The 13,453-nt window shown below is 46.8% G+C and overlaps 1 protein-coding gene across 1 annotated transcript in view; it reads left to right on the plus strand.

Annotated features, from left to right (window-relative positions):
- The window catches only part of CAPN13 (calpain 13), a 56,710-nt gene that overhangs the window by 11,861 nt on the left and 31,396 nt on the right, over positions 1 to 13,453 (plus strand). The window contains exons 3-4 of the mRNA XM_071548063.1: positions 3,358 to 3,427; positions 11,174 to 11,292. Coding sequence (XP_071404164.1) covers positions 3,358 to 3,427; positions 11,174 to 11,292 — 189 coding nt within the window. The remainder of the gene's footprint in view (positions 1 to 3,357; positions 3,428 to 11,173; positions 11,293 to 13,453) is intronic.

The following is a 13,453-nucleotide window of genomic DNA, read 5'->3' on the forward strand; positions in this document are numbered from 1 at the left end:
GCACCATTAGGATCTCTAAGTTTTCACCATTCTCACCTCTGAAATAAACCTTTTGAATCCTTTCCACTGCTTACCATTTTTGGGGGGAATACCTGCATATATTTTGCTTTACACTGATGTGTGTTGAACAAGGAGCACCAGGACTCATGATGACAGCAGGTGTCAGGACGGTGGAGCTGGAGCAATGGGCAGAAAAATAAGTGCAGCTGAAGGGAAAGTTGTGGACCTGTGGCAGAAACAGAAGCAGAGCTGGGATTTTCCTTTAGGGTTGAGGTGAACTGATCAGGAAGCGGCTCGGCAAAGAGTCAGCTCCTGTCTCTTAACCTTCAATGGCTTTGTGCCTGCACTTGGGATCATGCTGGGCCAGTGGGGAAATCTGTGGAAAAGTGGCCAGGGCACAACCACTTTACTGAGCAGCAACTTGCAACCAGTCCAGGTTATGGTGCTGCCCATGACATCCCACCTCAGGCTTCCAATTTTTCACAAAAATGTTTGACTGTGTCCTTTGCATGTCTGCATGTGGCCTACATCTATACAACTCATATCCAGCTCCTTCTGGAGACTTGTTCTGCCTTAAAAATTTCAAGCAACTATAAAAAGAAATTTAGAGATGAATCCATGCACAGGACACTTTTCTTCCACCTCTCAAATTAGTTCTGTATCTTGCCCTTTACATGAACAGTACTTCTGTGGCAAGACCATTCTCTAGAGGATGAACTGGTTTGAACGTGAACTTCTCTTTTCTTTTGAATAAATAATGAAGTCTGCAGTGGGCCAGGAAAAGTAACTGACGATAGCTTTGTCCTGGAGGGTATGAGTTCAGGCAGAGTGCTTGACTATGATTGCCTTCACTGCTGGACTTGTAGATACTCTGAGAAGAGACCACGTGTCCCTCTTCTTTACCCCTCCAGCTAAAACTAAAAGTCTTGGGGAAAATGCCACAAAGCCTCATCGTAATTACTCAGAGAAACAGAGCACTGCTTCTGCACAGACTTATAGTTAAATCTGTGGTTTCTCTCCTTGTCATGAAACTCAAGCCCTAGCTAATAATGAGGCTTGCCCATTTTGTGTAGCATGTTTAGCTGTGATTTGCAATAATAAACGATGTGGTGTGTTACGACTGCTGTATTCCTGCCTTTTAAGGAAAAGAAGCTAATTGGAGACCTCCTTTCCACCCTGTTGAGGTGGTCCAGATTTCCTAAGTGCTGCACCCATCACAACTATGTCCTTTCTAATCTTTTGCAGAAACCTTCTGCTCTTAGTTCAATCAGCTGCTGAGCAGACCCTTTCCATGGCTAGTGGAAATGACATGATGTGTGGTACTTTCCAGTTATTGCCCGTCTGTGGGGAGTACACCCTTCTGGGAGCAGGATTTATTGTGTTGTGGGTGGTGGGGATTATAGTGACAGTGTTTGAGTGTTCTCTCTGATAGCCACAGAGTCTTCATGCACAGTCAAGGCACGTTGGCTGGGACTGACTTCAGATCATGTCTTTTCTGATTTTAGACAAAATTACTGGTTTCTTTCAAAAAGTAACTTGTTTCATGATGCAACTTATTCCTATTTGCTTACTGGAAAGTTGAAAACCCTGGTGGGCAATAGAGTGTCTGGTAAGGAGGCTAATGGGCTGACTTTTCAGCCAGTCTCCATATCAGGCTAGCAGGATCCACACTGCAGTTAAGAGCTTTAGTATCCTATCACAGACCAAAGCATCAGCCCTTTTCTCAGGAATCCCATAAAGACACAGCTGCCTTCCCATTAGTTTCAGGCTTCTAGATGATGGTTACCTCTGTGGCAGCTATGCCCAGAAGCCCAGCCACCCTGTCTCTGGTGACTAAGACTTCAATAGCCTCAGAAGTGGTAGGGGAAACAAAAATACCCATTTTTGTGCTGTTGGTTGTCTGGGATAACTATTGGCTCATCAGTCACATACAAAGGCATAGGCCAAGTTCAGAGCCTTTTAGTCTTTCCTGCATATGGGGAGTTTTGAAGGAAGCAAACTGCTGTCTGGAAAATAGAGGTAGTGAGAAGATAAAGCCGGAATAGGTGCAGAGCAGAAGGAAGAAGGGCTGAGTGTGGTTATTTCCTTGTATGATGAGCAACTACTGCTGATGGTGACCACCACATCTTAGGCCTGCTCCCCTGCCATAAGTAAATCTCTTATCTCTGTTCCCAGAAGTCCTGGCATAGGTGTGGGTGGCTGCATGAAAGCATCTGTCAAGGAAGATGCCTGCCTGGGCTGCTTTACCGCATGTCAACAGTGCTATGGGAGCATGACCACAACCTGGAGCAGTGAGGTTGTGTTGCATCTTCCCCTGGCAGGGAAAATCCTTAGAGGAGTTTGATCACCCTGAAGCCATTTCAGAAAACTGACAGCATTTGCTAATGCTGAGCTCACACAACCATGCAAGTCATGAGTCACATTGTGAGCTGGTCTCATTTTTGGGCAGCATGTCAAATCAACTGGGGAGAAAAAATGCCAGGGACTATTCAAGGAAGAGATGCTGTATTATTTTTCTTACTCAGATTTTTTTCTTCCTTTTATCTCTTTGTTTTCTTAGGTGCATGGTGACTTTCCTGTTTCAGGATGATTGCTCTTTTAAAACAGAGCCTTACTCAGCTGGAGTGTGCCAAAGGTTCCTCATGGGGGATACTCAGGCCATTCCTTCCTGTGCACTCAGATATCCCAGGCCAATAGTAGATGCAGCTGGGAGAATGGTTCAGATGTCTGTGTGCAAAACCAAGCTCTGAAGTGTTTACCCCTTTGCTGCCCAAGCAAGACTGTCAAGGAATGCAAAGAAAATTCTTCTTGAATCAAAAATGTCAGCCAGGCCTATGGGACTTTGCAGACAGAGATTAAGCTCTCTCTCTATGTCTTCCTCACCAGAGTGATGAAAAGCAGCCCAGGCTGACCTGTGTTAGACCTGAATGAAAACACAAAATGCTCAGAGAATAAAACACTCCCAGACCCAGTGCTGAGCTGAAGAATAGTCCCTGCTTCACTTTGCTTGGAGACCTGTGTGTCTCTGCCTTACTGTCCCCCAGGCAACTATGATTTTGCAGCCAGGCTCAGAGCCCTTTCTGAAAGGTGTTGGTAGCATTGGAGAAACCCAAATGAAAACTCAGTGAGCACCCACCCACAAGTCCCCATCTCTAGGAATAGCTTAGCAGACTAAAGAAGTGATGCCTGAAGAGCTCATCCATCTTTGTTGATGTCAGGCGATAAAAATATCAGTGCTCAATAGAAATAGTTTGCACCTATGGAAAAAGTAGGCAGGAACGGGTCTTCAGTGGGCAGGAACACACTGCTGACAAAGGCTGGATATTCACAGTGCTCTCTGCATTTTCTTTCCTCCAGGAACTTCAGAGAAATCCTCACTTGATCATGGATGGAGTTAGTAGATTTGATATCATGCAAGGAGAAATAGGTAAGGTTATATTCTTGTTTTAGAAAAGATGCTCACAAAGCAATAACCTGTGATTGCTTTGCTATGTGCTCAATGGGAAGACATGGACCATGGTTGCTGCAGTAAACAATTAGTGTAGGTCAATCTAGACTCACGTGAGTACACATACAATTTATTGCAGCTATTTAACAGGATTCCCAAATGCAGCAGCTCAAATCCTTGTTCTTTATATATGTCACCTGCCTTTTATCTATATAAGGACAAGCATAAAAAGGAAGGTCCAACTGTGATCATGCAGATGCTTCAAGTGCAAGGGTCAAATTTTCTTTCCATCCTAATATCTTAATTTAACTGTCAATGTTTTCTTTCCTGTGGATACTTCTGTTCATTTTCTCTGATACTTACCCAATATAAGAGTATGTATCTGCAGCCTGTATCAGTTCCATCTTTTACTCTTGGTCCATAACCATGTTTGTTTTTGGCAGAAGCTCTGTTCCCTTATGGAAAGAAATGTCTTCCTGTTTCTCTCCCCACTGAGAAGTTTAAAGGTTTCCTAAACAGTGTTCTAGACTGCAAGTCTCAACAAGACTGCTAAAGCTAGGAGGAGCAGGAAGGCAGAAAAGCATGGCTGGGGGGCATCAGCGTTCCCAGTCGATGTTGTTGGTGAATACTGGGTAGTCGTTCATCACTTTGGAGGAAGAAAAAGAGACAGAAGAACATTGGATTCTTTTAGCAAACCGATTCTTAGATGTCTGACACGTTGCAGCCCACTCTTTTTGTTGTAGTTTGGAATTATTATGTAAATTCTCTCCCCTGCCACTAACTGCCCATGCCAGTAGTTAACAAAAAAAGTAGTTAACTGCTGATCACTTGGGCGGGGGCAGGTTTGTCTCCTTTGTTCTTGGGGACGACACACGGCTGGGAGTTGGGGGGGTGTGTGTGGGTGGAGGAGAAGCCATCTCGCTGCTGCTGTCTGCCCAGTGCGGTTTCTAGCCAGCTCGCTGCTGCTGCCTTGCCTGGTACTGCTTCTAGCCAGCTCACTGCTGCTGCCTGTCCCCAGGACTGCTTCTAGCCAGCTCACTGCTGCTGCCTGTCCCCAGGACTGCTTCTAGCCAGCTCACTGCTGCTGCCTGTCCCCAGGACTGCTTCTAGTCGGCTCACTGCTGCTGCCTATCCCCAGGGCTGCTTTCTAGTCGGCTCACTGCTGCTGCCTATCCCCAGGGCTGCTTTCTAGTCGGCTCACTGCTGCTCCCTGTCCCCAGGACTGCTTTCTAGTCGGCTCACTGCTGCTGCCTATCCCCAGGACTGCTTCTAGTCGGCTCACTGCTGCTGCCTGTCCCCAGGACTGCTTTCTAGTCGGCTCACTGCTGCTACCTGTCCCCAGGACTGCTTCTAGTCGGCTCGCTGCTGCTCCCTGTCCCCAGGACTGCTTTCTAGTCGGCTCACTGCTGCTACCTGTCCCCAGGACTGCTTTCTAGCCGGCTCGCTGCTGCTGCCTGTCCCCAGGACTGCTTTCTAGTCGGCTTACTGCTGCTACCTGTCCCCAGGACTGCTTTCTAGCCGGCTCGCTGCTGCTGCCTGTCCCCAGGACTGCTTCTAGTCGGCTCGCTGAGGAAAACCTGCTGGGTTTTGTTGTTGTTTTTTTTTCTTTCTCTTGTGGTGTTGGGGAAGCGGTTTGCACTAGTCTGTTTATATATAGCAGTTAAGAACAGTTATTCTTCTTGTATTAAATTCCTTTATTCCTTAAATTTTATAAAGAGTGGTGTGATTATTTTGGAGAAGGCCCCCCTCCCCCGCTTGTGGGTAAACATTTTGGGTTTTTTCCCCTCAAACCAAGACATATTTTTGGCGCCCAACGTGGGGCTTGTAAACAAAGAAGGATAACTGTTCTTGTGGCACCACGTGGGTATTGAGTTTAGGGTTCATCAGGGCCATCCTGTGTAATATCTTGGCTTTTTGTTGGTACAAATTTATGCCAAAAGGAGTGGCAGGTTTAAGTCTTATCAACGAATCAATGAGTAGAACTCAAATAACCGTAATTGTTAGTGAGTTCTTACTCTGGATTTATGGTGCTATGAATTCAGTGTCTGTGGGTGTCATTTGGGTGGTGCTGTCAAGGCTGTTTTCCTGCCGTAACCTAAGCTGCTACCTCTGGGGATTTAGTAATAATAGTACTGACCCTTGGGAAGGAACAAAGGGGAATCTTTTCTCCCAACCCTTCGTCCATTCCCCCTTCAAGTCTGCTACAACGGCTTTTGAGATGTTTAAATTCTCCCTGGATGCCAGAGATATCTTGCTCTTCATGGTTTTTCTGCAAGGTTGTATCCCTGCAGCCTACAGTATGTTTGAAGGTAGGGCCAGGGTTTTTCGAGAATGCAATCAGAAGCCTAGCCCAGTGAAGGGGGGAAAGGAAGAGAATCAAACCCCTGATGTCACAGTGAAGGGGGAAAAGCAAGAGAGTAAAACCCCTGATATCACAGTGAAGGGGAAAAAGGAAGAGAATAAAACCCCTGATGTTACAGTGAAGAAGGAGAAGGAAGAGGGTAAAACCCCTGATGTTACAGTGACGCAGGATGGGGCTAAAAAAGGGGAAGAGTGTAAAACCTCTGATTTTACAGTGACGCAGGACGAGGCTAAACCAGGTGGACAGTCCAAGCCTATGGAGGTAGCCCCTATCCAGAAAAGGAAATATAAGACCAAACCAGCCCGTCCAGCGGATGATGAGGGGGCTGCTGCACCTTCACAGCAAGCAGACCCAGAGCCTGAGATCATCACTGAGTCATTGTCGTTTGATAACCTCCGTGGTTTGCGGAAAGACATTGCTCGACACCCAGGCGAACCCATCCTGACTTGGTTGATCCGAGTTTGGGACCTTATGGGTGAAACCCTACAACTGGATGGTGCTGAAGCCAGGTTTTTGGGGGCTCTGGCCCAGGATGTGGCTATTGAACAGGTGTTTGTGAGGGAATCAAAGCCCCTTTCACTCTGGGCACGACTTCTAATGAGTGTAAGAGAGAAGTTTTTTTATAGAGAAATCCTGCAGGAACATCACATTAAGAAGACTTGGAAAACGATGGAAGAAGGAATTTTACGTCTGAGGGAGATGGCAATGATGGACGTGCTTTTTGAAAGGGGTGGGCAAACCAATAATGACCCTGACAAGGTCAGATGCACACCACATATGTGGTGGAACCTCTCACACTCGAGGCCAGCTGAATACACCGATTTCCTGGCATCCATGTATAGGGAAGAGAACCAAGAAACAGTGGGTGCTGTAGCAAATAAGCTGCGGATAAATGAAGGCATGACCCACAGCCCAGTGCAGGCCCGTATTTCTGCTGTAGAGACATTGGTTGAGAGTCTCAAGACGCTCCCTGCAGAGGTAAAAGCGATCAGAGAGGAAATTAGGGAAAGTCTCCAAGTGGCACCAGTGCGAATGAGAACCTCTGAAATCAGAGCCAGACACCCCCCAACCAGAGGAAGTGGACAGACCTCACAAACTGAGATGTGGTACTTCCTGGCCAAACATGGAGAAGACATGGGATGGTGGGATGGGAAACCCACCCGTGCCCTTGCAGCCCAAGTACAAGAACTGAAGGAGAATGGAAGAAGGTCAGTGAGAGTAAGTGAAGTCCCAGTTTCCCATGGGCAAGAATCTGACCCCCAGGAGGGCACCTCCCAGGTGTACTCATCGAGAAAAGGTTCCGACTGCTACGACCGGGATCAGTGTTAGGGGGGCCCTGCCTCTAGCCAGGTAGAGGCACGGGACAACCGTGTCTATTGGACTGTGTGGATTCGATGGCCTGGCACATCAGATCCACAAAAGTATAAGGCTTTGGTTGATACCGGCGCTCAATGCACATTAATGCCATCAGAACATGTGGGCTCAGAAACTATTTCTATTTCTGGGGTGACAGGGGGATCTCAAGAGTTGACTGTGCTAGAAGCTGAAGTGAGCTTGACAGGGAGAGATTGGCAGAAACACCCCATTGTGACTGGTCCAGCCGCCCCATGTATCCTGGGCATTGACTATCTCAGGAATGGATATTTTAAGGACCCAAAGAGACATAGATGGGCTTTTGGAATAGCCACTGTAGAGACAGAAGGGATTGAACAATTGAACTCATTGCCAGGTCTCTCAGAAAGTCCTTCTGCTGTCGGACTGTTGAAAGTTGAGGAACAGCAGGTGCCAGTCGCCACCACAACAGTGCACCGTCGGCAATACCGAACGAACTGCGATGCTGTGATTCCCATCCATAAGATGATCCGTGAACTGGAGAGCCAAGGGGTGGTCAGCAAAACCCACTCACCCTTCAACAGCCCCATCTGGCCTGTGCGTAAGTCTGATGGAGAATGGAGATTGACTGTGGACTATCGTAGCTTGAATGAAGTTACCCCACCGTTGAGTGCCCCTGTGCCGGACATGCTGGAGCTCCAGTATGAGCTGGAGTCCAAGGCAGCAAAGTGGTATGCCACTATTGACATTGCTAATGCATTCTTCTCCATTCCTCTGGCACCAGAGTGCAGGCCACAGTTTGCTTTCACCTGGAGGGGCGTGCAGTACACCTGGAACCGATTGCGCCAGGGGTGGAAACACAGTCCCACCATCTGTCATGGACTGATCCAGACTGCACTGGAGAAGGGTGAGACTCCAGAACACCTGTAATACATTGATGACATCATTGTGTGGGGGGACACAGCAGAAGAGGTTTTTCAGAAAGGAAAGAGAATCATCCAGATTCTTCTGGGAGCTGGCTTTGCCACCAAACGGAGTAAGGTTAAGGGACTAGCCCAAGAGATCCAGTTCCTGGGAGTGAAGTGGCAGGATGGATGCCGTCAGATTCCAACAGAAGTCATCAATAAGATCACAGCAATGTCCCCACCTACCAGCAAAAAGGAAACACAAGCCTTTCTGGGTGCCATAGGGTTCTGGAAGATGCATATCCCAGCATACAGTCAGATCGTAAGCCCTCTCTACTTGGTAACCCATAAGAAGAATGATTTCCACTGGGGCCCTGAGCAGCAACAAGCCTTTGACCAGATCAAGCATGAGATTGCTCAGGCTGTAGCCCTTGGACCAGTCAGGACAGGACCAGACATACAGAACATGCTCTACTCCGCTGCCGGGAATAATGGCCTGTCTTGGAGCCTTTGGCAAAAGTTGCCTGGTGAGACTCGAGGCCGACCACTTGGATTCTGGAGCCGAGGCTACAGAGGATCCGAAGCCAACAATACCCCAACAGAGAAAGAGATCCTAGCTGCTTATGAAGGAGTTCAAGCCGCCTCAGAGGTGATTGGCACGGAAGCACAGCTCTTTCTGGCACCATGACTACCAGTGCTGAAGTGGATGTTGTCAGGACAGGCTGCCTCAACACATCATGCCACTGATGCTACCTGGAGCAAGTGGATTGCCCTGATTACGCAGCGCACCCATATGGGAAAATCAAATCACCCTGGGATCCTGGAAATCATCACAAACTGGCCTGAAGGTGAAAATTTTGGTCTAGCAGATGAAGAGGAAGAGCAGGTGACACATGCGGAAGAAGCTCCACCATACAATCAATTGTCAAAAGAGGAAATACGCTACACCCTCTTCACCGATGGCTCCTGTAGCATTGTAGGGACTAATCGCAAATGGAAAGCAGCTGTATGGAGTCCCACCCGACAAGTTGCAGAAGCTACTGAAGGAGAAGGTGGGTCGAGTCAGTTTGCAGAGCTTAAAGCCGTGCAGTTGGCCCTGGACATCGCTGAACGAGAGAAATGGCCAAAGCTTTGCCTCTACACTGACTCATGGATGGTGGCCAATGCTCTCTGAGGATGGTTAGACCGATGGAAGAAAAACAATTGGAAACGCAGAGGGAAACCCATCTGGGCTGCCGATATATGGCAAGATATTGCCACCTGAGTAGAGAAGCTGATTGTGAGAGTCCGCCACGTAGACACACATGTGCCCAAAAATGGAGCCAATGAGGAACATCTCAACAATCAACAGGCAGACCGAGCTGCGCAAGTGAAAGTATCACAGACAGATCTGGACTGGCAGCATAAGGGAGAGTTGTTCTTGGCTCGATGGGCCCATGATGCCTCGGGCCATCAGGGCAGAGATGCCAACTTATAAATGGGCACGAGACCGAGGGGTGGATTTAACCATGGACATTATCTCTCAGGTTATCCATGACTGTGAGACATGTGCTGCCATTAAGCAGGCTAAGAGAGTGAAGCCCCTGTGGTATGGTGGACGCTGGGATAAGTATAAGTACGGGGAGGCCTGGCAGGTTGACTACATCACACTGCCACAGACCTGCCAAGGCAAGCCCTATGTGCTCACCATCGTGGAAGCAACTACAGGGTGTCTGGAGACACACCCAGTGCCTCATGCCACTGCCCGGAACACCATCCTAGGCCTGGAAAAACAAGTCCTGTGGCGACATGGCATCCCAAAGCGAATTGAGTCAGATAATGGAACTCATTTCAAAAACAGCTTAGTTGCTACCTGGGCGAGAGAGCACGGCATTGAGTGGGTGTATCATATTCCCTACCAGGCACCAGCTGCTGGGAAAGTTGAACGGTGTAATGGACTGTTGAAAACCACTTTGAAGGCGTTGGGTGGAGGGACTTTCAAACACTGGGATCAACATTTAGCAAGGGCTACATGGCTAGTCAACACTAGAGGCTCTGTCAATCGAGCTGGTCCTGCCCAATCAGAACCCCTTCACACTGTAGATGGAGACAAAGTCCCTGTAATACACCTGAGAGGTATGTTGGGAAAACAGTCTGGATCAACCCTGCCTCAGGCAAAGGCAAACCCATTCGTGGGGTTGTCTGCTCAAGGATCTGGTTCCACCTGGTGGGTGATGCAGGAAGATGGAGAGACACGATGTATACCTCAAGGGGAACTTATCTCTGGGTAAACGACTCACATTACTGTATTAGTAAACATTTAAATATTTGAAAGAAAATTTAAGTTTGATGTAGAGTATTGGCTTGGAAGAGAATTTAGGGGTGGATAATGTTGTAGTTTGGAATTATTATGTAAATTCTCTAGCCTGCCACTAACTGCCCATGCCAGTAGTTAACAAAAAAAGTAGTTAACTGCTGATCACTTGGGCGGGGGCAGGTTTGTCTCCTTTGTTCTTGGGGACGACACACGGCTGGGAGTTGGGGGTGTGTGTGGGTGGAGGAGAAGCCATCTCGCTGCTGCTGTCTGCCCAGTGCGGTTTCTAGTCAGCTCGCTGCTGCTGCTTTGCCTGGTACTGCTTCTAGCCGGCTCGCTGCTGCTGCCTGTCCCCAGGACTGCTTTCTAGTCGGCTCACTGCTGCTGCCTGTCCCCAGGACTGCTTTCTAGTCGGCTCGCTGCTGCTGCCTGTCCCCAGGACTGCTTCTAGTCGGCTCACTGCTGCTGCCTGTCCCCAGGAATGCTTCTAGCCGGCTCGCTGCTGCTGCCTGTCCCCAGGACTGCTTCTAGTCGGCTCGCTGAGGAAAACCTGCTGGGTTTTGTTGTTGTTTTTTTTTCTTTCTCTTGTGGTGTTGGGGAAGCGGTTTGCACTAGTCTGTTTATTTACAGCAGTTAAGAACAGTTATTCTTCTTATATTAAATTCCTTTTTTCCTTAAATTTTATAAAGAGTGGCGTGATTATTGTGGAGAAGGCCCCCTCCCCTGCTTGTGGGTAAACATTTTGGGTTTTTTCCCCTCAAACCAAGACACTTTTTAAAGATCTGTAACATTGAGTAACTGGCTAAATGCACTGTATTCTTCCCTTCCCTGAGGTGACTGCTGGATGCTGGCTGCCCTGGGCTCCCTGACACTGCGAAAACAATTTTTGGAAAATGTTTTGCCCAAGGACCAAGGATTCCAGGACAATTATGCTGGGATTTTTCATTTCCGGGTTTGTACTCTCTGTGGTATTGGTACCAATTGAGCTTGGCTGGTTGGATTATATCAGGGTCCAAACTGCAGTCCCACATCTTGACATTCTTCAGTGCTTTGGTTCATAAGTGATGACTTGCAGTTCCCAATTTTCTAATGATTCCTTGTGCTCCATCCAGGTGGTGCAATTACACATCAGAGAACTTGATGCTCTTTTCTGAAAGTTATGACTCCAGAGGTAGACGTACCAGCTGTTCAGATATATTTGTATACATATATGTTTTAGATGGAATTCTGATGTCTGCTTTGATTTGGACAGTCTGTTATGGCTGTCAGCTCACCTGCACTATCTATTTGGACTCTTTCTGTTTCCCCACTTCACCTTGCTCTTTTAGCTTATCTAAACGGCTTGAAATTACAAATCCCTGGAGACAGATCAGAGGATCAGATGTTTGATAATTTGAAAAGAGAATTGTTACATAGAGAAGAACAAGGCTTTTTAGTAAATCTCACTTTGTACCAACTCCTGAAATTCTTGGAATCTCCCAGGAGGTTGACAGGGATAGCAACTGGCAGGCCTTGCTTGCTTGCTTGCATCTGAGTAAAACAAATATCTTATGGGATTAGAGGAACTTGCAGTACCTATAAACTCCAGAAGCTAAACAGGATGAAGAGAGTCAATATATACTCAGCCATTCTTCATCCCTCTTTTCTCACAAATCTGTTTTGTTGTTTGCTGTTCAGTACCAAGCAAAGAGCTCTGGCAATGAGACTTCTTTGACCTCCTGGAGCTCTTGTGGAGCAGCACCACGAGGATTATTTTGTGGACAGTCTAAATTTTGCTCGTTCCTTTGCTTCTTGGAATACATGATGTTTCTGTCTTGGCCCTTTTCCAGCACACAGAGCTACACTGTATGAGATAAACCAGCTGAAGGAACACCAGTCTTCTTAAAACACATTAAAAGGGTAGAAGCTAGATTGTCTTTCATGGGAGCTTTGAAAAGATTAGTTAGGCGCAATCCTTAAATCTTAAACTGTATAAATACCTTACAGTATTTGAAAATGTCTTCCCTGTCATCTCATCTGCAAATCAATGCAACTGTTTTTGGCTTTCCTTGAGCAATAAACCCCCGAGAAAGCTACTCTGAATGGAAATGCTCCGCTGCAATGCCTTTCAATTATTCCATCAAAGATATTTTACTGCCATCCACAGGCTAAGTAACCAGTCCTCAGTTCAGTTTAGAATTGCAAACAAGTCGTATCATATGCCAATGTAAAAATTTTAGCTTACAAATTTTTTTCTCCTTTTTGGATCTGAAGCATGTTGGCTCTCAGGAATACAAAGGGCTGCTCCAGTATTCCTACACAGCACTGGCTGTTTGGCTGCAAGAGCCAAATGTGTTAAACACTTCATCAGCTGTAGTTAAAATGGGTGATGTTTTTATCTAGGGAATAATTACAGTGACATTATTTCCCCAGGAATTAAGGTAGTCCCATGTTTGCACTTTCTCTTCCACAGAAACTCTGATGCCTGTGAGGAAGAGTGTGCTACTCATTGTGACAATGAGCAGCAGCAGCTCAGCCTGGGAAAAAAACAGAAATATTCTCCAGTGACTGTAGGGGCTTATGGCACAGTACATCAACTCACAACCAGAGGGATCTGCCCTGACTATTGATGTCCCTGTTCTCAAGAAGAAACTGATGACCATAAGTGGTCAAGACCTCATTTCAGGCATTGACCAAAAGGTGTCTTTTAACACCATACAAAAGAGAGTGGTTGACAGGCATGGAATTTTCTCCTTGCTTAATTTCAGAACTGAATTTCTCTAAGATCCTTGTCAAAGAAGGAAAAAAAGGAGACAAAATTACCACACAGCATTCCCCTTTTGACCAGCAGAACCCTAGATATGTTGTTGTCATCTTAGAACTGTCCTTTTCTTTTTTTTCCTCTTAAGCCCAGGAAAATAAAGTCCTGATTTAAAAAACTCACCACAAATGAGGAAGTGAAGAACTTCCCTCTTTGCATCTTGCCTAAATAGCAATTCTTTATTTTATTTACTCCCATAGTCACAGTTGCAGTACTTAAATCCTGAGGGTATAAAGAAATTTCATGAAGCTGGACTCAGGCCAAAAATTGAAGGCATTGACCCTCTTTGAAGGCATATGAAGTAGAATGGCTT

This window comes from Pithys albifrons, chromosome 2 (assembly GCF_047495875.1).
Source record: "Pithys albifrons albifrons isolate INPA30051 chromosome 2, PitAlb_v1, whole genome shotgun sequence".
Lineage (NCBI taxonomy): Eukaryota > Metazoa > Chordata > Aves > Passeriformes > Thamnophilidae > Pithys > Pithys albifrons.